Source organism: Nannobrachium achirus, assembly GCF_963921795.1.
Source record: "Nannobrachium achirus genome assembly, chromosome: 12".
Lineage (NCBI taxonomy): Eukaryota > Metazoa > Chordata > Actinopteri > Myctophiformes > Myctophidae > Nannobrachium > Nannobrachium achirus.
The window spans coordinates 33,409,279-33,434,601 of NC_137832.1; the positions used below are offsets into that span (position 1 = coordinate 33,409,279).

The window sequence follows — 25,323 nt, forward strand, 5'->3', positions numbered from 1 at the left end:
CTGCTGTGTGTGCATGTCTCACCAGGCCAGTGCGGCTAGGCTTGGCGCTGACAGAAGATGCCACAGAGCTCATGGTGCTGATGGAGGAGGCGCTTGGACTGCGCTTCAGGCCTGATGGAGTGGTCACTACCTTTCGAACAGTCGTCTTTGCTTTGGCTGGTGTGGTGGAAGGGAAGCCAATGCGTGACACCTTGTGGACTGGCGCAAAGAGGCCATACTTGGGCTGGCACTGAAAATATCTGAGATGTGATTGGAAACAATAATTAGACTAATGGGTTTCATAATATTCGTTTTAACTGTTTAATCAGATGTGCTTTTTTCTATATATAGTGGCTTGTTTACCTTGTGCCTGCCACTGCCCCGTCATTCTTTCCCAAGGGTTCATCCAATTCCACACCGCACCACTCGCCTTTGGCAAAATCAGTTTCCCCAAGGAAACGTACCACTCCAGCTTTTGTACCACCAACCTGGAAAAGAAATGTAAAACATTTAATCCACCCATGCACAAGACCATACAGGACTCAAGACCCTGGGTGAGATAATACCATCACCATAGCAAAAGAATAGGGGAAAAAATAAAAAAAAGAATCAATAGGTGCGTGCCTTGCAAACATAAATGTAATAGAACTATAATCAAATGAATATGTGATTACTTCATATTCAACTACACAGATGTATGGTCTGCTTGTGACTAAATTTGATCCAATTCTTTTTGTGAGGGTATTTCCTCTCTCCCCTAGCGTGCTAGTTAGAGACTTCCTCTTTGCATATTGTGCTATACAGCCTCCTGCGGAGGAAGGGAGAGAAAAAAGGAATCGGTCAAGAGGAAGGACGGTATTTATAAAGGACAGCATTTGGCTGTGAATAAGAGGACAACAACACCACAGTCATGGATTAACTACACTAAATACAACGTCAGTGCTACTATTTCCACTGGCTAGAGTTCATAGGAGGGTGAAGCCAGGTGGGCTGAAATGGAAGAGGTCATATTGCACACACATTCCTCAGAGATTACCATGGAGAAAGGGGAGGAGAATGAGTCCTGTGACTCCTGACCAGTAAGGCGCCCGTGTTATTGTGATTTTGACACCTAAAGGGCAAGAGATAGATTTCTAGCCATTTTCTAGTGGAAACAAGGACATAAATAAATAATAATAAATTAATTACTACAAATATGGCCCTTCAATACAATGTTCTTTGTTTTCCTAATGGATTACAAATATGTGTTTGCGATATTTCCTTTTTTTAAATTAGTAAATTCTGAGATAAACAACGGATTATTGTATAAACTTTACCAAAACGCGGTCACCCATCTTGAGCTCCCGCTCTCCTTTCTTGACAGATCCAGTTTCTGAGAGGTTGGAGACAGATTCACTGTTTGCACGTGCCAAGTTGGAAGGTGTTACAGGTTGTGTAGCAGATGTGGCTTTTTTGGCTGTCGGGGTGGTTGAGGGAAGCGCTGATTTTGTGGAAGGTGTACGGGATGCCACACTACCAACTGAAGGTGTGGGTGAAGCAGCGCGGGATGGTGGAGCAGTTTGAGTTCCGTTTGCTTCCCCTTCTGTGCGAGACAACTTAGACGGACGGGTGAATATCCCTCGCAAGGCCTCACACTGGAAGTAGCGAACCCCAGCTACTGACCCATCATTCTTCCCGATGGCCTCATCCAGAACAATACCTGCCCATTGTCCTGGAGCAAATTGTGTCTCCCCAAGGAATTGTATGACGCCAGGTTTGTTCCCATTAACCCACACACACTCGCCAACCTCAAAGGTTTCCTCAGAATCCTGGGGCTCTTCACTGACACTTGCAGCTGTTTTGTCAGTTGCTTTGGGTCCAGCTACAAAGGAAAGAGTGATAGGGTGAAATAGCATTGTTTTCAAGCAGGTGAAATAGCATTGTTCTCAAACCGTGAAACCGTGAGCCCCTTACTGCAAATCAAAGCAGATAGTATTGGATCAAAGGAGAACTATTGTGGCACTGTATAGGTCAGAGGTTAGGCTCTTGCAGCTCATATTTGATCAACATTGTTCCAGTAGCAGCAACAATTGCTACTAGGAGATGTCTGCTAAGTGGTAATGGATGGTGATGGAGAAGTCTTACCTGTGCTTGGGGCAGCCTTAGTGGCTGCTGTCCCTGTTGTCCTGGCTATCTTGCTGGGCATTTTAATCCCACTGGGTTTGGCTGTACTCATGATTCCTCTTGTTGGTGGTGGAATCCAATAGGCTTGTGTCTGTCAGTGGGAACCGACTGTCCGCAGACCATCAACACAGCGTGGCTCAGCTCTGTGATACCAAAGCTGTCCCCTCCGCGACAAAATAACAAACCCAAAGTAAATAAAAAGAAAGAAAAAAAAGGAAAGGGGAGGAGGGAGTAAAAAGGATGTTGCTGAGAACGAACCTGTTGAGAAAAAAATATGTTTGTTCAAGTGAGTGAAATAAAGTTTAACTCTAAACTCACTGAATCTCACTGAATCACATTTCTTTTAAGCATTTGACATACCGATAATTAAGCTATGCAGTCACATTAACGTGACCACTATTGGAACAGTATTATCATCCAATATTGGCCATTGAAGGGTATGTTAACCATGGGCATGAGAAGTACACAATGAGATTTCATACAAGCACTCAGTCAAGATTTGGGAGATAAAAATAAATAAATAAATGACTGAACAGGTACACAGGATTTTTACGGTAAGACCCGCCCCCACCTGCCTCTGATTGGCCTACCAACTTCCGTGTCTGTGACGCATGTGGAAGTGGGAACTGACTGGAAACGACCGGTCGCCAAGTGACGTCAAAGATATTTAATTAATGAAGATAGCTCATCCTCATTGGATCCACTAGAGTGCGACATGGTACACAAATCCTACAAATAGACTCCTAAGTGGGCGCCGGCTCTGACGGCAAATCTCGCGCACGTCCTGTTTACTGGTGCTATAGAACCCGCGAGAGTGTGTTGCTGGGACAGCTAAAGAGCAATAATAAAGTTGATTTTCTCAGTTGTGTCGCTGAAAAAAGCCACTTTAGTACGACAATTTTGTTAATATTATGTGGCTTGTGATGATCTGGTCCAATATTTAGTTCAGTAATTATTTTGCTCTGTGTTCACGTTAGCTCTCCCATTGTAAATGAATAGACTCCAAACATGCTTCCGCCTCCTAAAAAGGTATCTACCTACGTCACACAGAAACGGGAAGTACAGGTCTTTTGCACCCTCTTGCTATCGCCCTCTTGGGTGACGTGAGCATATGCCACAAAGCCGAAGGAGAGTCTACCTTTCTATGTCTATGCCTCCACAGACAAACCAGCCATGAGAGTGAGCAGGTGAGAGCCATTATTTATAGGCGCTGGAGGCCACCCACAGAGACACACCAATCAATGAGGTGCCAATCCGGTGCCTCCATCAATCATCATCAATAACCCAGTAAATCAGTGCAAATACAAATATATCCATATTTGGCTCCTACAGTCAAAATGGACTTTTATGAACGTTCACCTAATTAATCAGAAAGACATAAAAGTCAGGCTTTCAAAAGAAGAAACATTACCCTAATACATTTGGTTTATCACATGCTCACTTACAAGAAATAGCAGTTCAAATGCCAGTCTGTGGAGCAATGACAGCATTACTCGAAAGCTACAATTTATGAGTCAGCTAATAGCTAGCCTAAATGGAAAGTATACATGTTACTTCACGGCACACAACCACTCAGTGACACAGTGTGGTGTAGCGTCAGTGAGAGGGCGTTCTGGTTTTGTTATGACAACAAGCTCTGCAGCACAGGACAATAAAGGCAAGACCTAAAAATATGGCTAGCACAACCCAGTCAACATGCAGTCTTCATATCCTACCACTGGCACCTTCATAGACATTTCTCACGCCATCAGGCCCATGATTTTGATCTGACCATGTCATAAAAACCTTTCCACAACTGCAGCTCAGATTCCATCATTCTGGGCTGTCAAATGGACTGACCGACTGGTGGCTGCCTCCTTCCATAATCCCTAAAAAGAGATTACTGCAGGACCACAACAACTTTAAAGGTGGAGCCGATAGCTGATTACGCTGCAGAGCATGGTCTCCCTGTTGCCTTATGTAAAGCACTCTGAATAACTTTCCTTCATTTATAAAAAAAATAAATTGGCTTGTGGGCGTCACAAATCTAACATACAGATTAGATTGGTATATCTGGTTACAACTTGTTACTAACGAAACGTTCAGATTTGACTGGCCATGTTCTGATCAGATTCTTATGTCACAAAACGGCCTGAAAATCCAGATGCGAAGGCCCTGTAGCGGCCAGAATATAGTCTTAAATAGAAATGACCTTGACATAATCAAACATTTGTTGTTCAGAAATGCCTTGATGTAAATTACTTTAATCCAATAGCAAACATCATCAATGAGCTTTAAATTTCAGGGAATCATAGAATCAAGAATGTACGGTATGTTCAAACATGTGCAGGAGCATGTTTCAATAGCGGCTTGTTTCAGAGAACAGTAAAATTATATTAATTTAAACTGAACCACTCCAAATGTAGCATTTAGCGCAGCTTTAATAAAATCCATTACGAAAACTGACTTTTCAGCCAGGGCTGCTGTACGTTTAGTTTTAGAGCTTGTTTAACAACATCACAGACTCACAGACACGTAGCTTCATTCCATTCCTATTAGCTGGGTTAACCAAAACAACCAAGACAGAGGACACAGCCTCTTACTCATAAACACACCAAGATATTTCTCAGTTCAGAATGAAGGGTGGTCATCAGCTAGGCAGTGGCACTGACCTACTTTGTATGTAGTGTTCCAGTTTTACCCCTGCTGTGCCTTTGAATGATACCGTTTGGTGCCCTCGGGTCAAGAGGACATTAAGTGCAAGCCCTTGAAAGAAAGCATTCAAATGATTGATGCTTTTGTGGTACAAAAAAGGATACAAGAAATGGAAGCCGACTAACTTGCTTTAAGTTGCTTATAAATTAATTCTGCTCTGAACAAAAGCTTAATTGGTAGAAGTAAATAAAATAGGCAAAACCACCAACCTTTAAATACACTAAAGGATATGTCATGAGCAAGATCAAGAGAATGTTTCAGCTCCTATTTGAGAGCTGGTGTAGTCAGCTGAAAAAGATCCACTTATGCTGCAGACGTCTCTCATTGGAGTAATGGTAATCTTTTGCTGCTGACTCCTACTCTAATCTGCAGCTAGGAAAAAAGCCAAGGACCATGTTCTGTCAATGTTTGAACTCAAATGAATGAATTCATTGTATAATGTGTATCACAAACCCACAACCTCAGTTCCTCGCACTATGCTCAACCAGGCTACATTTACATATATTAGGCAATACCACCACATCTCTTGTAGTTCAGAATTGATTATGTATTATTTAACAAAATGATTAAATAAATATAAACCCAAGTCCTATAAAACAGAACTGAGATTGAATGTACTTCTAATTGACTTCCGAGTGACAGAAGCGTGTGAACCCAGTGTCTATGCATTGCACAATATTGCCCTCACTAGAGGAATTAAATAAAAAATAATAATAATAAAAAAATAAAAAATAAATATATATATATATATATATTCTTTTTTTAAATTTTTTTTTTTTTTAAACAATGAAAAAGAAAATCAATCAACAGAGCTGATGCCAACCAAAATGTAACTTTTAGTTACATCTTTCTATCTGCAAAATGTTTGTTTCAGAAAGATCCACCATAGACATGTTATGAGCTACTTTCTGTCAAGAAATTCAGTTCAGGTTATTTTTTCTAAGTATTGGAGTTTGGAAGCACTCGTGGGAAGTCACTCAATGGTCCTGTGTACCACCTGGTTCGAATAAATGTCACATAATGCAGGAGGCAGCAGGACGTTGCGGTATTGAAGACAAGCCCTTCCAAAGTTCAACACATGTCTGCTCGGATTTCTTGACAGAAAGTAAGTAACTCATAACATGTCTATGGTGGATTTTTCTGAAACAAACAATTTGCAGATAGAAAGAGCATAATTCAAGCTTTCCATAGAGCCGCAATATTGGTGAGTTTGACGTTGTTTAATACAATCAGATAGAAAAGAAGAAGAAAATAATGTTTTGGATGCATTGAAACCCTATGGAGATTGGGAGGTATTGCAACCCTAGATCCATCAGATTGAAAATAATCTAGTGTTGCAATTTGCAGCTAGGCATATTTATGAGATTCTAAGACTTGGTATAAGACGTCATTGCTAGTTTATAGTGAGTAACAAGAGAAAGCATGCAATGTTGCTGCGGTCTCCATGCTCTCAGAAAGTATATTTTCGTATTCTTATTGCATAGCTTTTGTCATAACCGAGTTAGCAGAAGGCCACACAACACGCTCCAATACTTCCTTTTAGAGGAAACATCTGCTGGGATGTGTTTTATGACTCCCACTGCAGAGTGGCAGTGTGAAAGCATGAACAAAGCATAAAGAAACATTTGTGCTACTTAGGCTTCTGTTGTAAACCAGACAACACTCAGAAATTACTTATTAGATTAATCAAATCATTCAAATAAAAACAATTAGCTCTGCATTTCTCCTCTAAAAGACGCCTGAATGAAACTAGTGTTGGGATCCATAGGATTTTAACGATTTCGGTTCCTTAACGATTCCCTCTTAACGGTCCTATTCCTTAATGGTTCTATTTAACGATACCTATAGGGGGTTCCAAATGGACCGCAACAGGTCAGGTCTGAAACTCTGACAGTGTACAAATAGAAAACATTTGATTCAATATGTACACTCTCAGAGTTATGCTGGTCCTTATATTCAAAATCAAATACTTGAGAACTACTAATATTGTATTGTATAAGCACTTTTTTTTTTTTTTTTTTTTTTTCTTTTTTTTTTCCTCTTTGATGCTATTGACGTCCACACTGTTCTGAAATTGTTCTTCAATGTTTTATGTTTTTATTGTTCTGCTTTATTGTATTCATGTGTATTTTATTTTTTCTGTTAAGTAATTGTGCTTCATTTTCTGCTCTGTAAAGCACTTTGAGCTGCATTTCATGTCATGAAAGGTGCTATACAAATAAAGCTTTATTATTATTATTATTATTATGTGATGTCCTCATAACGGCTCTGACAGTGTGATACAAATAAATACGGTTCGGGAAAAGGTTCCAAAAGTCATGGAACAGATTCCGGTTCCTCAATGTTGGATCCAGTTCCTCTGGTGTGGATCCCAACCCTAAACGAAACTGTCCAAAATGCTATAGCATAGAGAGAACAAGCACATGAATGCCATTGTCTAAGGTTAAGCTAAGACCAACATCACAAACGTTACAGGTCGACTCAATTCAAGTTCACACATCCTTAAAAAAAGGAACGAAAATGTCAGGTTTCAAACTGAGAAACAAGAAAGGATTTCTTGAGAGCGGTGCCATGGCATTGGTCTGACATCCCATTAGTCCGACACTGGTGAATGCTAACCTGGTGAATTCTAATCCTAACCATCATCCATCACCAACCCATTTTAAATCCTAACCAATGTAGGACTATGTAGGACTTTGTGCAACAAAATAAGGGGTTTTCACTTTAAAACTAAAATACTTATGGGGTCATTTTGATTGCGTGCCCCCCAGAACTGAATCTGATTCAATCAGAGCTTCCCCATATCCACTGAACTTCAAACTCCATTTGAAAGTCGATATCAGTCACCAGAACCAGGGATGTCTAAACATGGTTAAAATGTAGTTTCAAATGGTGCACACGAAAGCCACAGTAGACGTTAAAATGACCCCAGAGGTTTTTGTGAAATTATATTATACCCATTTAAGTAGGCCTAATAATAATTGGGCTGTCTTGATGAGTCAAGAACATAGTCCTGGATTTGAGTCCTGGCTTGTGTGATCTCTGTTGCATAATATCATCCCTCATGCACCTCCTGTCACTCTCTCTGATGTCACAAGGTCACACCTTGAGTGCTGACTCCCCAAAACGGTCTTTTAAAAATGCAGTGTTGTCCACCAGGCACCAACATCTCGGTTGTTTCATCAACAGTCCCAAACAAAACATCTTGTATTATGATTAAGATTCAAGGTAAACGATTCAAGGTAAACGAAAATGACCAGTCTATCCCCTCGACTGACCAAACGCTCATGCAGGGAGGGACACTATACTGACTACTTGCACTTGATGAGGTGGCATGTCTGGCTTTTAGACAGTAAAGTACATAGGGAGGTTAAAACATCAACCCATATTTATATAATAATAGCACAACTTAAAGGCAACGTTGCATGTTTTTCAAATCATTTGTATTTCCAAATCACTTGCACATAGCATGATAGGAGTAAAGAACTTATACCTACAACCAGGACAGATACTTACTAAATTCCACAAGTCCAAAAAAGTGCCCCCGCACTCCGCAGTGTCACCGGGACTATGTGAGCTCTGTGCCTCAAGTTGACATGCCCCCAAAACGTAGAGGATATAATGCCGCTAAACATAACCCACTGTGTGGTTCTGTTCCATAAACACCACCGGCCAGCTCAGTCATGCTTAGGACCCCAGTCTGAGTCATTACGATTAGACGCAATTAGTAGCTAACTACCGTTAGCACCGAGGCCCAGGCAATACAGCTAGCTAGGACGGCTGGCTTGGCTGGCTAGCTGCTGTTAAACTGAACTGTCAACTTTTACCTGGCATTCGGTATTTTTGCCGTTGATCCACATAAACTGGCAAACAAGTGCAATCGAAACACATGAGCTCAACGTGAGCTCAAACTTACCCGATATATCGTCGATATGAATCGCGTATTTATGAAGAAAACTATATTTAGCTAACAAGCTAAGTGTATAAACACGACAGCTTGCTTAGAAGGAGAATGAAGCTGAGAGTGAGACAGAAGCGCAAGGCAGGCACAGCCCAGCTCCGCCGATGGTCTGGCCGACCCGACGCACAAGGTACTTTGTTACCCTCGAAACAAGAGGAAGGCAGCCTGCGTGAATACCAGATCGCTCGCCCCAATTCACACTCGCCTCGGGCGTCTATCCAGCGAAACGGTACGTATAACGGTCTCTGCCTGGTATTCTAAATTATAACCTCGGTAAACTATAAAGGATTTAACCTAGCCCTGAAACATGGAAACATGACGGTCGTATGTATCTCACGACCGTCATGGTTCCGGGTTGACATGGTTTCCTGCAGAGCGACTTAATTTGCCGCTTACAGCTACACAAACATTCAGATTTCACAAACAAAGTGCTTAATCAAGTCACACACGTCTAAACACGGGACGCCCTACTATAATTACCCGTATCCTCCGTATTCTTTAATAAGAATTAAGCATTTTAATCCGATCATTTTTGTTTTACCCAGAGCCCTATATTGGAGGGTCGCGTCATATCCGTTCAGGGCCCCATGAAGTGAACGGAGATGACGCGACTCTCCAATACAGGGCTCTGGGGAAAACCAGGAAATACAAGGAAACAGAAAACGATCGGATAAAAAGGCTTCTTATTAAAAAGAAAACGGAAGATACGGGTAATTATCGTTGGGCGTACCGTATTTAGACATGTGTGAGACTTGATTAAGCATTTTGTTTGTGAAATCTGAATGTTTGTGTAGCTGTAAGCGGCAAATTAAATCACTGCAGGAAACCATGTCAACCCGGAACCATGACGGTCGTGAGATACGAGCGTTGTTGTCAGGGCTAGGTTAAATCTAACCTTGTTCCTTACTTTAATAACCTCAGTAAAACTATAACCTTAAACTTATTAGAGTGGTGGCAACAGAATCTGGTTGCTGTGTTTTGTACAGTTGCAAAACAATAGGAGTATACAATACTCCTATTGCTCTTATTTAATTATTTTAATCTGTTAATTAATTACCTCTTCAATTAAGGAAATGATTCCAAATAAGCCTTTCGGCTTCTGTCCTTCTCCGCCTGCCTCCCCCTAGTGGCTAAAAAAAAGAATGACTTCTGGGAACTCAGATTAGTCAGTTTCTAAACTAAACTAAACACTAAACACTTTCTTCCATCTTTTATTCTTTCCGGATAAACAAAGGCACTTAAAACTAGTCTTTTGTTTCAAAACATCAACTTGTTGATGTTAACACAGTTATCATTGCTTGTATTTATTTTGTTACCAATTTTTATACTTTTTGAGATTATATTGTTTCCCACAGTGAATTCCTATGGGAAATTAATGTTTTTAATTATCTTATCATTTATATTACTGCCATCCACACTGTTTGGCAATTAAAACTAGTCCACTTTTTTTTTTTGTTGCTATAAATTCCATTCAAACTTTTTCAGCTTTACGCAGTTATCTGAGATTTTGGAAAAATCCTATAGGAAATTAATTTTGTTTTACTGCCACCCACATTTTTTGGCACTTAAAACTAGTCCACAATTTGTGGTAATATAAATGGCATGATGCTATTATATTCTGCACCTGTGCATGTTGCCACATTCGTATGTGTGCATTTTGTACTGCCCATAATATACTTTGTGTGTGTTTTCAGCAAGCCCACGCAGTTCCTTCAGGAACTGCATTCCTAGTTTAATTCAATGCCCAGCTTTGTGGGACAGACATACAGTACAGTAGATACACAAAGCCAGGTGTAGCGGTTTGCACAGCAAAGGAATGAAGAAAAAAAAAACACAGAAAAAATAATTGCAGAAAAACAAACACTTGCTGCCTACTAGAGTTCCTGAAATATTCCAGACCTTTCCACATAAGACAGAGTAGACATTCTGTCTCTCCACTATCAAACACTAACATTCTGGCGGTATGTGCCCCGCTCCACACTCGCAAAATAAGTCTCCCCCAAACTGACAATTATTCAGTGGACCCCCATTTGAAAAGATATGCCTGGGATCAAACACTTTAAACCCGCATTAGCCTTATCTCTGTGCAGTTTCTAGCATTAAAACTAGGGATAGGACAACTATACAAAGGAATGCTAAAATACCATAACATCTCTTGGTGGCTCTACATAAATCTCTGGCAGTAGTTGAACTTGCTTCAGGTTAGGCCTCATTTACTTCATGTGGCCAGCCTTTGATGTCAGGCTGGCCAAATCATCTATGACGTAGCTATATGTCATAGATGACATATGTCTCCAAATATGGGTATTGGTTTCAGGCTGATCCGAGCCTTGTTGACCTCCATTAAAACATGACAAGTTAGATATGGCAAAAAATATAAAACAATATGCAGGGAGGAAAAATCGCACCAGTGCGAAGTGAGCGGTGCAAACACAAGCTAATACACAAAAAGTAAAACGTAGGAGCGGTTTGCACCGCTCAAAAAAGAAAATCTATGAGACTAAGTTAGCTTAGCAGTGTGCACAAGAAATCTTTTACCTCTCTCATTCTTTGACCCTCGGTCAGAATTGGGGAACCTTATTGGGAGCGTTCTGTCTCATCCTTAAAGGCCAGATCGCACCAACTCCTTGCAACTGCCATTGGAGATAATGGTTGCAAGTAGTTGCATGTTGCAAGGAGTTACATTGGTGTGGACTGACTTTTACTGTCTGACTCATCTCACGTACGTGTGGGGGTACATTATGTTAATAAGACACCTGTGACATTGCCAGTAGAGTTCCCTCCTGCAAAGTAATATTCATTCATTGTTTGTTTTGGAAGGCCTTGTCTTGTGGTTGTTTGTTGTAACCAGTCTGGAATGGGTGGTGGGCATGCAGAGCATGAAAGGTGTCCAGGCCTGCCTGACCTGCAGCCATAGACAGTGCTCTCATCTGCGGAGTGGGTCCAGGGCTGATGGATGTATGCACATCTGTAAACGTCCCCGTCATCATGGGCTGAGGTACAACTGGATACCCTGATGAAGGTTGCAAGTGACTATTAAAGTAGTCAGGTGATGGTGCACGCTGTGAAAAGACAGGGGATGAAGCGCCCTTATGCAGGGATCCATGTAAAGGAGCAGAAGAGGTTGCCTGGGCATCAAGTGGAGCAAGTGGAGTAGGTGAACCACTATGAGGGGCACCCTGGCCTCCCAAAAGCTCCTGGAATATGTTTTTTTGCTGTTGAACAGGCACTTGACCCTCAGGCAGCGAGACTAGAGCAGCATCCGAGGATGGATTGTGGGAGTTGGCTTTGGGGTGGGAAGGCAAAGTTCCATTTGCCTTCATGCTGCTGACCAATTTATTAAAAGCTGACATGTCAGGGTTATGCGAGCATGGATGAGCACTGGAGCCACCAGTTAAAGCTTCCTCCAAGTGCTCAGCCATGAATGGTGTGCCATCTCCTCTTTGTGGAGGGGAAACCTTTTGCACCTGTGGTCCAGACCCCAGCTTCATCCCCTTCATTTCTCCCTCCACCTCCTCCAGAGATAGCACCATTCCTGAGTTGGTGCTCTCATGTAGCCGAGCTTTGTTCTCTGGCAGACTGGAGAGGAGGGGTTTCAGGTCTATTTTGGCCTTGCGTAGTATCTCTAAGATGTCTACATCCTCTTTGTGCTCTGACAATCTCACTCGCTCTTCACGCGGTGTCGACGTCAAGCTGGAACTGGAACGGCTACCCAAAGGGCTCGGGTTACTGGAGAACCACTGGCTGAAGCGGCTGGCAGATCCTGGGCCACCCCCAAGAACATCTATCATAGAAGGCAGCCCTGATGTGGTCTTCAGGTTTAAGAACTTGAAGTCAAATTCTCCATCTGAAAGCCCTGGCAGACTGTCAGGGTACGAGATCTCCTTATCAGCTGTTGAGGCTCTGCCCACATGTGGCTCCTCTGCTTGTCCACCATTACATTCCTCTGCTTCCTTCTGAGACACTTTCTGCTTCCTTGACATCTGAGACCTACACTTGTCATCTTCCACGATCTCATCATCAAATCCAGTGAGCTCAATTGTTTCAGACTGGCTTGTGGGACCTCCAATGTACCACTCTGGTTCTTCCTCTGCATAAGAATCATTCCTTCGTTTCTCACTGAACACATGTTTGCCAAAATCTCTCCTGAATCTCTTGTCTTTGACATCTCTCTCACGTTCCCTTTCCTTCTCTGCACATGCTTCTCGGTCAGAGGCTCGGCCAGCAATGATACGGCCACTGCCAATTCTGCGTGCCCCACCAAGACTCTCATCCTTATTCTCCAGGGGACTGATGGGGCAATCTGCATTGACCTGACACCCCCCACTAAAGCAGCGGCTCTGTGAGCTGTGTACATCCAGATTGTCCTCCTTTAGACACTCAAGAGGGTCTGAGATTCTACATTTCAAGGGAACTCTATCGTCCCCAAGGTCTTTGTTAAAACCATCCAGTGGAGAGCTGCATCTCAACGTGGGATATAGTGAGTCATGCCACTTCTCAGGATCCCAAACACCATCACTGTAATATCTTTCAGAGAGACATTGTGGCCTTTTGTTGGAGCATGGCAATTCCTTTATATCCAAAAGCTCCTCCTTGGTGTATCTGTAATAAGTAGTGGTGGCAGCCATTTCCTTCACTTGATCAGCATCATCATCCTTCTGCTCTTCAACAAAAAAATTGTTCTCCATTACTGAGGCTTTAGTTTGAATTAGTGCAGTACCCGTTACCAGAGTACATGGACAACAGTCTATGAAGTCATTTATAATGTCAGCACTATGATGACATCATTCATTTCCATATTGGGCATAAAGATTCATGGAATATAATGTACTAGCCCTTACCCGTCCTTACCTATTCAAACATAAATGAGCTCCAGCTCACATTGTGTGCCTAGTTGTGTTGTTGCCTATTTATAGTCTGGATAGACAAAATGTCATGCAAGGCTTGACCAATCCTCAAGCTTGCACGCAGGTGCTTTTCAGTAGTTGGCAGACAGATATTTGGTAGATTAATAGTTACTAGAGATTTGCACCCGCTTCACCCGTTTTATAGTAAAATATTATGTTTCACATGAAACTTGACCAATATGGAGATTGGCCCATTTATTACTGATTACTGATTGGCTACGTGCATAGGCCTCTTGTGGCCCTTATATATGCCTTGATATTTTGATGTCATCCTTTGCCCCTCTCTGATATTTTGGGGCTAAAACCTTTTTTAAGGTTAAAGCTCTATGTTCCGATAGTACAACTTGCTTCTCTCAATGTCACAAAGCAGTTTGGAGTGTCTTATTGTCAGTATCAACCAGTGGTTGTCCAGAATCAAGAACAAGGGGGTCCATCCCCTTCAATGCACTCAAGCCCGCTGGGAGATGGATTGCTGAGGTGGAGCGCAACACCTACTGTCAGCTCCCAGTATAACTGTGTCGTTTTCCCAAGCCATGCTACCCATACACAGAGTTAGTGATGCCCGAGATTGAACCCAAAACCTTGTGATACAAAGGCGAATACTCTACTTACCGAGCTACCCAAACACAAACAACTTCTCTGTTGTATGTGCCAATACCTGTATGCACACTTTTGGTCCCATCTTTGCAACCAGTGACCACACACATTTTAGGACCAATCATCTATTCCATCTATTACAACAATTTCTACTAGTACAAGTTTACCACTATGGGGGATTTCTAATGAGCAAACATGAACGTTTCAAGATGCAACTTCATTTTATTGCTTGTCGCTTGGAAAACATTTGTAAATCCAATTAGAAATATTATCCTGACAGAAAATATATATACATATATTATAAAATGCTGGAATATGACACGAATTTACAATACTACTATTATACAGTCCAGTCATCAGCTATAATTAACTATAAACCAACAGTGTCAATACCTGCATATCCCTTTTTTCCTCCACTTGTAGTCCAACTTCAGTTGGACTCATATCGCAAATAAAATAAAAGGCCTTCGTAATTCTCAGATGTATAAACAAGACTGGTGACAAATCAATTAGAAATTCCCTGCAACGATGCTGGACCGCATTTTAAAGAAGCAAAACTGGTTGCAAGGTGCAGCAATACTGCACCATGTCAGATACTGAGTTAAAGATCCAATTATGTAAGTTTCATTGCCTTTTGTCGTGATTTGATCATACAGTGCATGCAAATAATATGCATATATGAAATAATCTAATTGTGATACGTTATATTGAGTCATTGCAGACCTTGACAAACACAGACTGCGCCACACTTAGAATAGTTTTGCAATAACTTCACAGTTCAAATAACCAAAGTGGGTTTAATGACAAATGTTATAGCATGTCCTGCTGAATCAAAAATAGACATTGTCATAAATATTACTTTTTCCTGGTAAAAACTGGTCAAGACATGACCCTTTTACAAAAGAATTGAATTAAAAAAAGATTCTCCAATAGAGTTCTGCAAAAGAATTCAATGAACAAGATCTACATAGTTCAGTTGTTTCCCCATGTTTTCTGTACACAAGTATCAAATTCACATACAGCAAACACATTCAGTTTGGTACAAAAATAAAACCATTAGAAAAAGAAAAAGAAAAACATTGATCAACTGGTCACAATACTCAACCCTTATATGTATGGAAAATACTTTTCTTAAAAAGGAATCCCTGGGTTTTGATTAAACATCTCACTTTTTGTTTTTTGCCAAATTCCGTGGTGAACATTTTAATACGTCTCTGATCTTAAGGTATGTCCCTGTGGCCTCAGCAACTTCAGTAAACTCAGGTGTATCCTCAAAAGGAACAATTCCAGCTGCAAACCTACTCCGATGGGGTACTGCCGTTATCTTCTCAGAGATGTCATCTAGAGCCTCTTGAGTAGGCTGAGCTGGAACAGGGCTCCCAGGGCTAACTTCATCAAATTTAATTGGACCAGGGCTCTGAGGGCTATCTTCTTGCTCTCTGATTGGATCATCAGGGTTCTTCGTGCCATCTTCTTGGACCAAGATTGGACCAGGGCTCTGAGGGCTATCTTCTTCAGCCTTGACTGGGCCAGGGCTATGAGGGCTAGCTTCTTCAGCTTTGACTGGGCCAGGGCTATGAGGGTTATCTTCTTCAGCTTTGACTGGGCCAGGGCTATGAGGGCTATCTTCTTCAGCTTTGACTGGGCCAGGGCTATGAGGGCTATCTTCTTCAGCTTTGACTGGGCCAGGGCTATGAGGGCTATCTTCTTCAGCTTTGACTGGGCCAGGGCTATGAGGGCCATCTTCCTGCGCACAGACTGGACCAGGGCTCTCGAGCCTGTAATCTCTAGCCTTAGTGGACAAATCAGCTTTCATCGGTTCTTCACTATTTTGACAGTTGGCGTCTGAGGATGCCTTCATCTCAGGTACTCCTTCCGATTCATGCTCTTCCATTTCTGATTCTGTGTGGGCAGATGTGGAAATACTTGGCGAGCTGGGTGCAGGTGTTCCCAGGGCGGGTGTCTCACAATCACTGTTTGTGGCTGTATCTGCATTTTCCAGAGCTGCCATGAGGATCCTTTGTTGCTCTTCTAGCTCCTCCAGTGTCAGGCCATCCGCCACATATTCAGCCTGGTCAGTACCTCCTCGCGGTGTGGCAGGAGGGGTGCCTTTAGGGAGAGGGGGTCGAGTCGGAGTAGCGGGTGGTGTACCCTGGGGTAAAGGAGGTGGTGAACTGAAGGCAGGCGAGCCAGGAGGGAGTGGAGGCTGGAACTGAAAGCCATGTGGGCTTGGGTAAAACCCAGAGGTGTCTAGATCTAGTAGAGATAGAAACAGTTACTTAGTACAAACATTTTCTTCCTGTAAATAAGCTACGAAAAGGACAATACATCCGTTATACAGAATCAATTCTTCCCCTCACGATTAGGAACTCAATGTAGTCCTGCTACTTATTCATATTTCCTCAATATCACCAAGATAAATGAGCATTATTATTTTTAAAGGTACTGAATGAAGAGAAGAACCATTACCAGAGTCTAAATCCATATCTGAGCTTCTGTCAGGACTGGACCTTCTTTTCTTTCTTTGCTGAGAAGATGAGACAGAATCCTGCCTTCTCTTGTTGCTGTTGGCACCAGGCTGTTGACAGAGCATATTATATGAGATTAGTAAAATGACATTAACTAAATAATAATATCACCTTGTCTCACAGGAAGTGTCCAAATGTATTGCCATTTCATAATCACCAGTGATGACACAACTGTATAAATGAAAGGATGGCATACTGATACAGCAAGGAGTCTAAAGGACTTTGGCTATATACAAGGTAAGTACTAGTATTATTGCTGTTATACAAGCCAATCGGTGGTCAGGCTTATTTCCCAATGACACCACTCCCTTTCAAATCTACTGTAGTTTGTTTCATAAAACGTAGTAATTGGGACGTGGTTACTATTCTTGGATTCATCAGTATCTAGAAATTGACTAGTCCATGTGCATTCACACTTGGCCATTCCGGATTGGCCAACATACAATAAATATCCACAGCGCAATAAATAATAGGGTCAGTGAATAGATATAAATGTGCATTGTATGTGTAATGTGTAAACCAGGGGGTGGCAGCGTGTGTTAGCCATCGGTGTGATATATAACTTTTGCTCTTTATGTTGGCAATAAGCATAAAAGTAAACATTAATGCACTTGGCTGCTGCTTGTGCTGCAATGTATTTTCTTAATGGAAGGACTATTAAATACGATATTATATTAAGTAATAATAGGTTTAAAGGTTTGCTCTATACTATTTTGTTAGGCAGGAGAGGATGGACACCAATATGTGGAAACGCTGTGCATTGGTGCCTCTGTGGCCGATAGCGGGGCATAGCAAGAGAGACCATCAGCTCAACGAGGAGTGTTTATCGTTTACCGACAGCTGATAAAAAGTGGTATAGTGGCCTGGACCTAGCCTCAACGTAGCCTGACAGCATGTTGCGGGTTCGAGTGCCGATCCCGACAGCCTTTGCTGCGTGTCACTCCCCATCGCTCTATCCATTTCCTGTCAACCTACTGTCCCATCAATAAATCTTTAGTAGGTAGTGCATTTTTGAAAAGGTTAAACTATTTTACTTTAAAAAGATTTCTGTTCCATCTAGGCCTGGGGCGGTATGGACATTTTGTTACCGCGATTACCGTCTTCCCATTTACCGCCGGTACTGCGGTAATTACCGCACCCCCGTATCTATTAATTAAGGTTCGGCGATAATCCAAAATATTGCAATCATCTTCCCAAAAGTCGCCTCTCCACAGTGGAGAGGAGACACAGCCTGACTGCCCGAGTTATACTTCTCTGTACAGCACAGCGGGTCTGGCTTTCAAAGGAGCAGATCTACAAGCTCACAACACATCGCATCCGCGACGCGTTCTGAGCTTTTAGATCTGCACTGTCGGGTTACCATAGTAACGTAGGCTAGCTACTTGGGCTTTTCAGACACAAACAGCTGTGTGAACAAACCAGAAGAGGAAGGGTAGTCAGATCGTGTACAGTGATTCTGTAAACTCACGTCACGTCTCAACTCTCAAATCGCAGTGATTGAGTGCTGCTATATACAGGTTTTAGTTACAAGACTTGACAGAAAAGGTTATAAAATCGCCGACGCGCCGTACGGGGCACAATGCGCGACGCGGTGGAGAAAGTAAAATAGTTTCATTTTCGGTTTTACTCCACGCGGCCCGCGCTCCGCCAGTAATCCGTATGAATAAAAAAAGATATGCCACAACACAAGGTATGTATTAACATCCTTGTGTCGAGTGGATTACAGAGACAGTGTATGCTGCTCCGTCATAGAGTTGTGCTCCGTACCCTGCTCTGTGCACTGTGTGCAGGGCGTGATTCCTAAACCCACCAGGATTGAGTTAAGACCCGCCTCACTCCTGGAAGTCCTCGCGTTTCCACGAGGCGGGTCTTAACTCAAGCCTGGTGGGTTTAGGAATCACGCGTGTGCAGGTCTGTGTCTGAGTGACGTATGTGGCTTCCAACGTGTGGTACACGGCCCAGAGCAGAGCGGCATGGAGCGCATGCGGTCCTCGCTTCTCCCCCGTTTTAAAACTCGCTTGTTTTCCAATAAAAAATAGACATTTTTTTTTGTCTTTTTACCGCGGTAAGCACAATGACACCGCGGTAGACCTCGGTATACCGCGGTACGGCGGTACGGCGGTTACCGCCTCCAACCCTAGTTCCATCAGAGAAAGCGCTCTGGTCAGCACCTCACATTTTGGTCATTTGTCATAGGGTTTAATGTAAAGATCTGGATGGTGGTGCCTATTATTTTTTAAAGGGCCATAGTCAGACAATCATAAACATTAGTGAGGACAAATTATATGAAGACTGTTGAAAATGGGTGGTCGTCCTTTTAGTACAAATTATCAATCGTTTTCCCGATCTTTGAGCAATCTATATCTTGGATATACTGTATCTGGTGTGATAGGTGGCTTTAGTGAAGCATTGGCTTTAGTGAAGCATTTGTATTTTGAGAAACCTGACCAATTATTACCTCTGGATAATTGTTGGACAGGTAGGCAGCAAAGTTGTCCTTCATGTGGCTGTTCTGCATTGGAACCGAACCGTATTGCATGAACTCCTGGAAGGCAGCCAAAATGTTTATTTGGACAAAAGGTTTATTGGATTAGTACACAGACTATTACTCTAGAATTGGTATTCTAACAACCAAAGCGAGCTTGTAGATCTGCTATTTTTGAGAAACACTCTTCTAAATCATGAAAGCTTAGGTTGCTAATTGCTATATATAACTTAAGTCTAAAATGTCCCAGTTTGAATGGGTTAAAATACCTATAGAAAGTTTCTGAAAGAGTGAAATGTTTAACTTACATCTTTCATTTTGGGGGGTGCAGGAACATTGAAGCCTGGGAAATCTACCAGCTTGGAAACATCGTAAGAGATTTTTTGTCCATTTGTATCATCTTCTACAGCTCCTTCATTTGCAACTACAATAAGAAAAAAAAGAAAAGAAAAAAAGATAAATTGATATCTATATCGTCATGTTTGTCAATGATTTGCTGTAGTTAAATATGCGTTAAGCAGAAAACACACCCTTTCCATCATATAGCGTTAGGCCAGAGTTTTCCATCTCAGCTTCTTTGAGCCAACCTGGTGGATACCCCAACTGTCTCATGCGGTAAATCAGAGGAGGAAGGGTGTTGACACCAACTCCCAACGCTGCCAGCAGTTCCTCACTATTCAACAACACAGGAGGTAAAAGACAAAAGGGACATGAGCATGGTGCCATTATTTAACTTGTTTTACTACAAAAACACTTACAAAATGACAATATTACCTTAAGACTCCAGGTTTGTATTTAGCAAATCGCTCCTCTACTTCAGCATGGTACCGCTGGTTGCTCTGCATGGACTGGTTGCTGTTTTGACTAAACTTATTTCTTCTTTCATTGATTGCAGTCATATCTTTTGGCTAAAGCAATAACAAATACATAATTAAATAAACATGTTTGGCATAATACAATGGCTTCCATAGTTTTCTTTACATTTTGGAAATGTGCGTGTTGGGGTCCATATTTTCCACTTCCTTGTGGATCAACTTCTATTCATGTGATAATTAATAGTATCATTACCTTGGGGCAGTCTCTCAGCTGATGTCCACCTAGTCCACAATTGAAGCAAGTTGGCTTGGGTCTACAATGAACACATCAATTGCATGCTGTGATTAGAGGGTTTGCCGCAGTTACCGTCAATAAAATAGATAAACAATGATATCAACACAGCTTCAAGTACAGCTTCATTCATACTGCCTTCCTTACCTTCTGTCTTTCATTTCTATATCTTGTCCATCTGTGCCAATAACTTGGTTGAAGATCTGCTCGTATCTTTGCAAGAATTCAGGAATTTATCATATAATTGACAAGAATGGTCTATGTTGTCAGTATTGCCATAATAGTTTTGATAAAACACAGAGCATACAAATTCAGCACACACTAGTGAGTGATCCATGTAAATGAAGAAATTCTCTGAGAAGCCATCAGGCAGTCATAAAGATACGTTGGAACTTCCCACCCTTCAGTCAGCTGGGGGTTTTCATTCAGCAAAGGCTGTCCCAGTTTATCAACACTAAAAGTTGTAAAATACAGGACACTTCCCACCATCTGTAGACGAGAAACAAGAAATAATCGTATTATTTCACAACACTAATGCAACAAGAATTGGCCAATAATAATGGGAATTTGAGAATATCGCACAGACTTTTGTCACATAATATACAAGGTTAGTCTTGTATATTCCCAATATTACATGTATTCCATAACATTATGTAATGTTTGAAATTACTCAGTCTTGTATACAAGGCTAGAGGAAATCACTTTATGGGGGGCGTAGCGCTGTTCCGAAGTCCTGTTGTTTCGAGGTCCCAGTAGTCCGAGGCGAACCTGCCAACGCTGGTGAACGCTAACCTGCCAAGGCTGGTGAACACCAACCTGCCGCCGCTGGTGAGCGCTAACCTGCCAAGGCTGGTGAACGCTAACCTACAGACACTGGTGAATGCCAACCAGGTGAACGCTAACCCTAAACCCTAACCAGACAACTGGGACCTCGAAACAATGAGTATTCACTTATTATCAATAGAGAGAGATGAGGCAAAAAAAATTAAAACACAATTTAAGGGCTGATCACATCAAGTACTATAACTATAACCATTTTTTTCCCCTAAGGAATTGTGTGCTTTTTTATGCTCTCCCTTTACAGCTCTCCCTATTTCCTGTCAGTCTACGCAGGGAGAGAGATTGGGTTGGTGACACGCGTGTATCTATTCTGTATCTAGCAGTTCCACAGATTCCCAGAAGCAAAGAAGTGTGAACAGCCTTTATATCTTTAAATGTTTGTCAAAAAAGAAAGAGTTGTGAATTCAGAATACTCACACTAAAGACCTCTGTGATTTTCTTGATGCAACTGCTGGACTTTGTCTGCTGGTCTTCCTCCATGACAAAAGCTGAATTCTTCAAGGGATAGGAAATGTTTAAGGCATGTCATACTAAATTTTCTCTGACGTTTACAGATTCATTGTAGGAGAGTACCTGAGGTTGCATATGGAAGGAACTATTTTGCTTCCCCGGATTCTGGTGCTTCTGGATCACACTACAGATACAATCTTCAATTTCTTGTCGGCACTGCCTGAAAGATCAATTTAAAGGGGTCACTTTCTATCCATGCCAAATAGAGGACAACTAATAAGCAACAAGACAGACAAATACTTACTTTGATATGGCATTGTTTGCATAAAGGACCTGTAAAAGTGGGCCATCGACATTGACATCTTCGACTTGGAGACCACTGTAACGCAGGGTTGTAAATTAATGATGATTATTATTACGTGATCGAATCGTGTTTTTAAACATTATAATATGGATGCAGATCCAAATTTACCTGGGCCTCGTCAAGATCCTCAGCTTTCTGTTTAGACTTTGATGTATAACGGCAGTCAAGGAAATAGTAACACCTGCAAAGACAACAACCATGCATAGCTTTTTGCAATTTTCTTCTGCATCTGCACTATTTTGAATTGGAGTCTCGCAGCGCGGGCTAATGCTAGCCTGCTAGCAAACAACGCATCTGAACAAAAGGATATTTTCATCCGTTAGTCTCTGGATAATCTCCTCACACTCCTCCAGCCTGTCCCTGACGTGGCATGTGTCTTCAGTGCCTTCATCGTCCGTGAAACGAATATGTGTGGGGACAGGCAGAGAGTCGCCTAGTTGTTCAAACAGTTCACTGTCACCGAAATCCACCACCGCCGCCATCTTCCACTACTTCTTCTGTGTGACAACTGACAATACGTGTTTACGTGGGTTCAGAGGTAAATGAGCTGCGAAGGTCTCTCACTGGCTCTTGCAGAGTCACGTGTTATAGAAGAACCAGGAAGTGTGAATCAATAATAGCAAAGATGGTTAATTTACGAAGATACGCTATGGCCAAGAGGGCGATAGCAAGAGGGTGCAAAAGACCTGTACTTCCCGTTTCTGCATGACGTAGGGGAGACACCTTTTTAGGAGGCAGAAGCAGGTTGGAGTCTATTCATTTACAATGGGAGAGCTAACGTGAACACAGAGCAAAATAATAGTTCAGAAGCTATAGTCACTGAACTAAATATTGGACCAGATCATCACAAGCCACATAATATTAACAAAATTGTCATACTAAAGTGGCTTTTTTCAGCGACACAACAACTGAGAAAATCAACTTTATTATTGCTCTTTAGCTGTCCCAGCCAATAGCACCCACACACTCTCGCGGGATCTATAGCACCAGTAAACAGGACGTGCGCGAGATTTGCCGTCAGAGCCGGCGCCCACTTAGGAGTCTATTTGTAGGATTTGTGTACCATGTCGCACTCTAGTGGATCCAATGAGGATGAGCTATCTTCATTAATTAAATATCTTTGGCTATGGTCCATGGAGCCACTTGAGGCGAAAATGGCAGACACAATTGAATGGTCTCCTATTGGTTCTCAAAGTGGGGTCCGGGGACCCCCAGGGGTCCTTGAGGGACTTGGTTTTACTGGACCTTTATGGGTATGTAGCTCAGAGAGTGTAAAAATGGAACCAAATGGCCATTTGTACACTCTCCGAGTTAAATTAACATTGATTTTACAATATAAATTTAAATGAGGGTCTCACTACTAGATATTCACTCATGCGGCCACACACTTCACGCAAATACAGGAAGTAAACCGGAGACGGTCATATCTTCCTTCTTCTTTTTTTGTCTTGGATAATAATGGTCATTATGTGTTCTTCTGAGCGGTCTCGTCTGAGGCTTGAATTGAGTGCATGACCGGTCTCTATTCAAATTCCGTGATCTATCTTTGATATTAAACGTTTTAATTTTAAATTGAAAGCTTCCCGTCTTCCTGCTGCTTGACTGTCACCAGCAGAGAGCCAGAGACTTGACGAGAGGCTTCGTCTCAACTCTTCCGACAATGTCAACTTCCACGACTGTACAATTGACTTTACCTCGTTGCAACGAGGGCTCACGGTCACGGAAGATTCGTTTTATTTACATGGTTGACCAAACATCGTTCAGGCTGTCAGAATGTCCAAACAAGGTGGGTAGACCGTAGACCAATGCTTTATAGCCTACTCGATTGATTTAAAATAGTTTTCCTTGGCCCCTGCAGACTGCTTGATGAAGCCACACTCAGAATGACTGCGAACAACCTCTTAATTACACATACATGAAAAGGGCACAATTCAAAATATTAACAACCTTTGTTTGTTTCTATTTCAGGGTCCAATTGTACCGCTATATTTGGGTGCTGATCTCTTCTCTAATACTGACATTCGTACAGAGAACCATCCCAGATATCATGCAAAATTTGCAAAGAAAGGATTAGCCACAAAAATCAAATTTTCCTCAGGTAAACATTCATATTTGGAGAGATTGGCTGTGATAGTGCCAAGTGCCGTGGTTTCATAATTGCAAATAAGATCCAACCAAAGTTGTTTTCTTCATGTTTTCCGACAGCATTTAGGTTTCATGAGTTGAAAGTTCCATCTACCAGTAATAGCCTCTGGTTCTACAGCATCCAAGGACTGTTTCGCGTAGCCTTTGAATTGTACAGCAAACAAGAACAACTTGACGTGTTGGAGAACTTCCAGGTCAGATGCATGTTTCTGCATAGCTTTGCAAATTGTTACATAAAAAATAGTTTAATCAAATGGCAAATATTGTGAACTTATGATCTAACATTGTATATTTATTCCCCATTTAGGATGTATGGAAGTCCCAAATACATGACAACCCCCTTCAGATGAGCTACAACTTCTGTGTACAGCTTGATCCCACACTGTCAAATAGCATGTTGTATTGTGAAGACTTGAAGGTCAAGCAGGTGTCACATTTTCAATTTGCTAAGGAAATGGTGACTGTAAGTCAGGTTAATACAGGTCCCTTAGATGATACCTCAGTGGATCATGATTACTGTAATTTACCTGCAGAGGATTTGCAGAGAGAGCCTGCACCACTCAATTCATTTACCCTGAGACAAAAACTGCACAGCTTAGAGGAAAAAATGACTTGTAGGAATCAAGGTTGCAAATGGCAGCCTGAGACTGTCTTCATGTTTCTGGACACTATTGATCACTATATAAATGGAAAACTGGAGGAAAATGATGTGACTGAAACTGTGTTAGCACTGCTGGAGGCCAAGCATTTACAATCAGTTTATTCAAGTCAACTGATAAATGCTATTAGTCAATGGCTTGGTCAGCAATTCCATGCTGCAAACAGTAGTATAAGTCATCAAGTGGAGAGTTTTAAAGTTCAGCATATTGAGCGAATCAGCGACCTTCCACCTGCAGAGGAACTTGTCACAGAGCTTTTCCCAGAAGCCATGCAAACGCTGCTGCTTTATTGGATGGGCTTAAGTGAAGAGTCCAGTCTAGAGAAAAGACACAGCGAGTACCCCATCCTGCTCCTAATACTCGAGTTTGCAAACCACAACCTCATTACTGGTGTGGCTCATGTGCTGTACTCGAGTCTTATATGCAAGTAGGAATTGGAACGTA

The 25,323-nt window shown here is 41.9% G+C and overlaps 4 protein-coding genes across 7 annotated transcripts in view; 1 reads left to right on the top strand and 3 right to left on the bottom strand.

Annotated features, from left to right (window-relative positions):
- The window catches only part of clip1a (CAP-GLY domain containing linker protein 1a), a 32,765-nt gene extending 23,916 nt beyond the window's left edge, over positions 1–8,849 (bottom strand). For 3 of the 4 annotated variants that reach the window (XM_080738123.1, XM_080738121.1, XM_080738124.1), the window contains exons 1-5: positions 8,753–8,849; positions 2,104–2,400; positions 1,296–1,840; positions 343–467; positions 23–239 (exon numbers count right to left, since the gene is read on the bottom strand). In XM_080738123.1, coding sequence (XP_080594249.1) covers positions 23–239; positions 343–467; positions 1,296–1,840; positions 2,104–2,194 — 978 coding nt within the window. In that variant the 5' untranslated portion in view covers positions 2,195–2,400; positions 8,753–8,849. Of the gene's footprint in view, positions 1–22; positions 240–342; positions 468–1,295; positions 1,841–2,103; positions 2,401–8,352; positions 8,507–8,752 lie in introns of those variants that run through there. The other variant, XM_080738122.1, reaches the window with a different exon arrangement.
- A 2,749-nt stretch (positions 8,850–11,598) lies between these two features.
- Positions 11,599–13,485, bottom strand: LOC308295534 (eukaryotic translation initiation factor 4E transporter-like; the record flags this gene model as incomplete). Its single annotated transcript, XM_080738586.1, has 1 exon — positions 11,599–13,485. The coding sequence occupies one exon, from the start codon at positions 13,483–13,485 to the stop codon at positions 11,599–11,601; it is 1,887 nt and encodes a 628-aa protein (XP_080594712.1).
- Positions 13,486–14,768: 1,283 nt separating this feature from the next.
- Positions 14,769–22,367, bottom strand: zcchc8 (zinc finger, CCHC domain containing 8). The gene is made up of 13 exons (XM_080739010.1): positions 22,184–22,367; positions 22,016–22,090; positions 21,835–21,931; positions 21,679–21,756; positions 20,807–20,910; positions 20,569–20,634; positions 20,383–20,443; positions 20,089–20,222; positions 19,845–19,987; positions 19,623–19,738; positions 19,288–19,374; positions 16,771–16,879; positions 14,769–16,557 (listed from the first exon to the last, which is right to left on the bottom strand). Exons 1-13 carry the CDS (start codon positions 22,273–22,275, stop codon positions 15,467–15,469), a joined length of 2,253 nt encoding a protein of 750 aa, XP_080595136.1. The 5' UTR covers positions 22,276–22,367; the 3' UTR covers positions 14,769–15,466.
- A 1,449-nt stretch (positions 22,368–23,816) lies between these two features.
- LOC308295535 (uncharacterized protein) lies at positions 23,817–25,310 on the top strand (the record flags this gene model as incomplete). The annotated part of the gene is made up of 4 exons (XM_080738587.1): positions 23,817–23,861; positions 24,044–24,173; positions 24,281–24,414; positions 24,528–25,310. 4 exons carry the CDS (start codon positions 23,817–23,819, stop codon positions 25,308–25,310), a joined length of 1,092 nt encoding a protein of 363 aa, XP_080594713.1.
- Between the last annotated feature and the right edge of the window lie 13 nt (positions 25,311–25,323).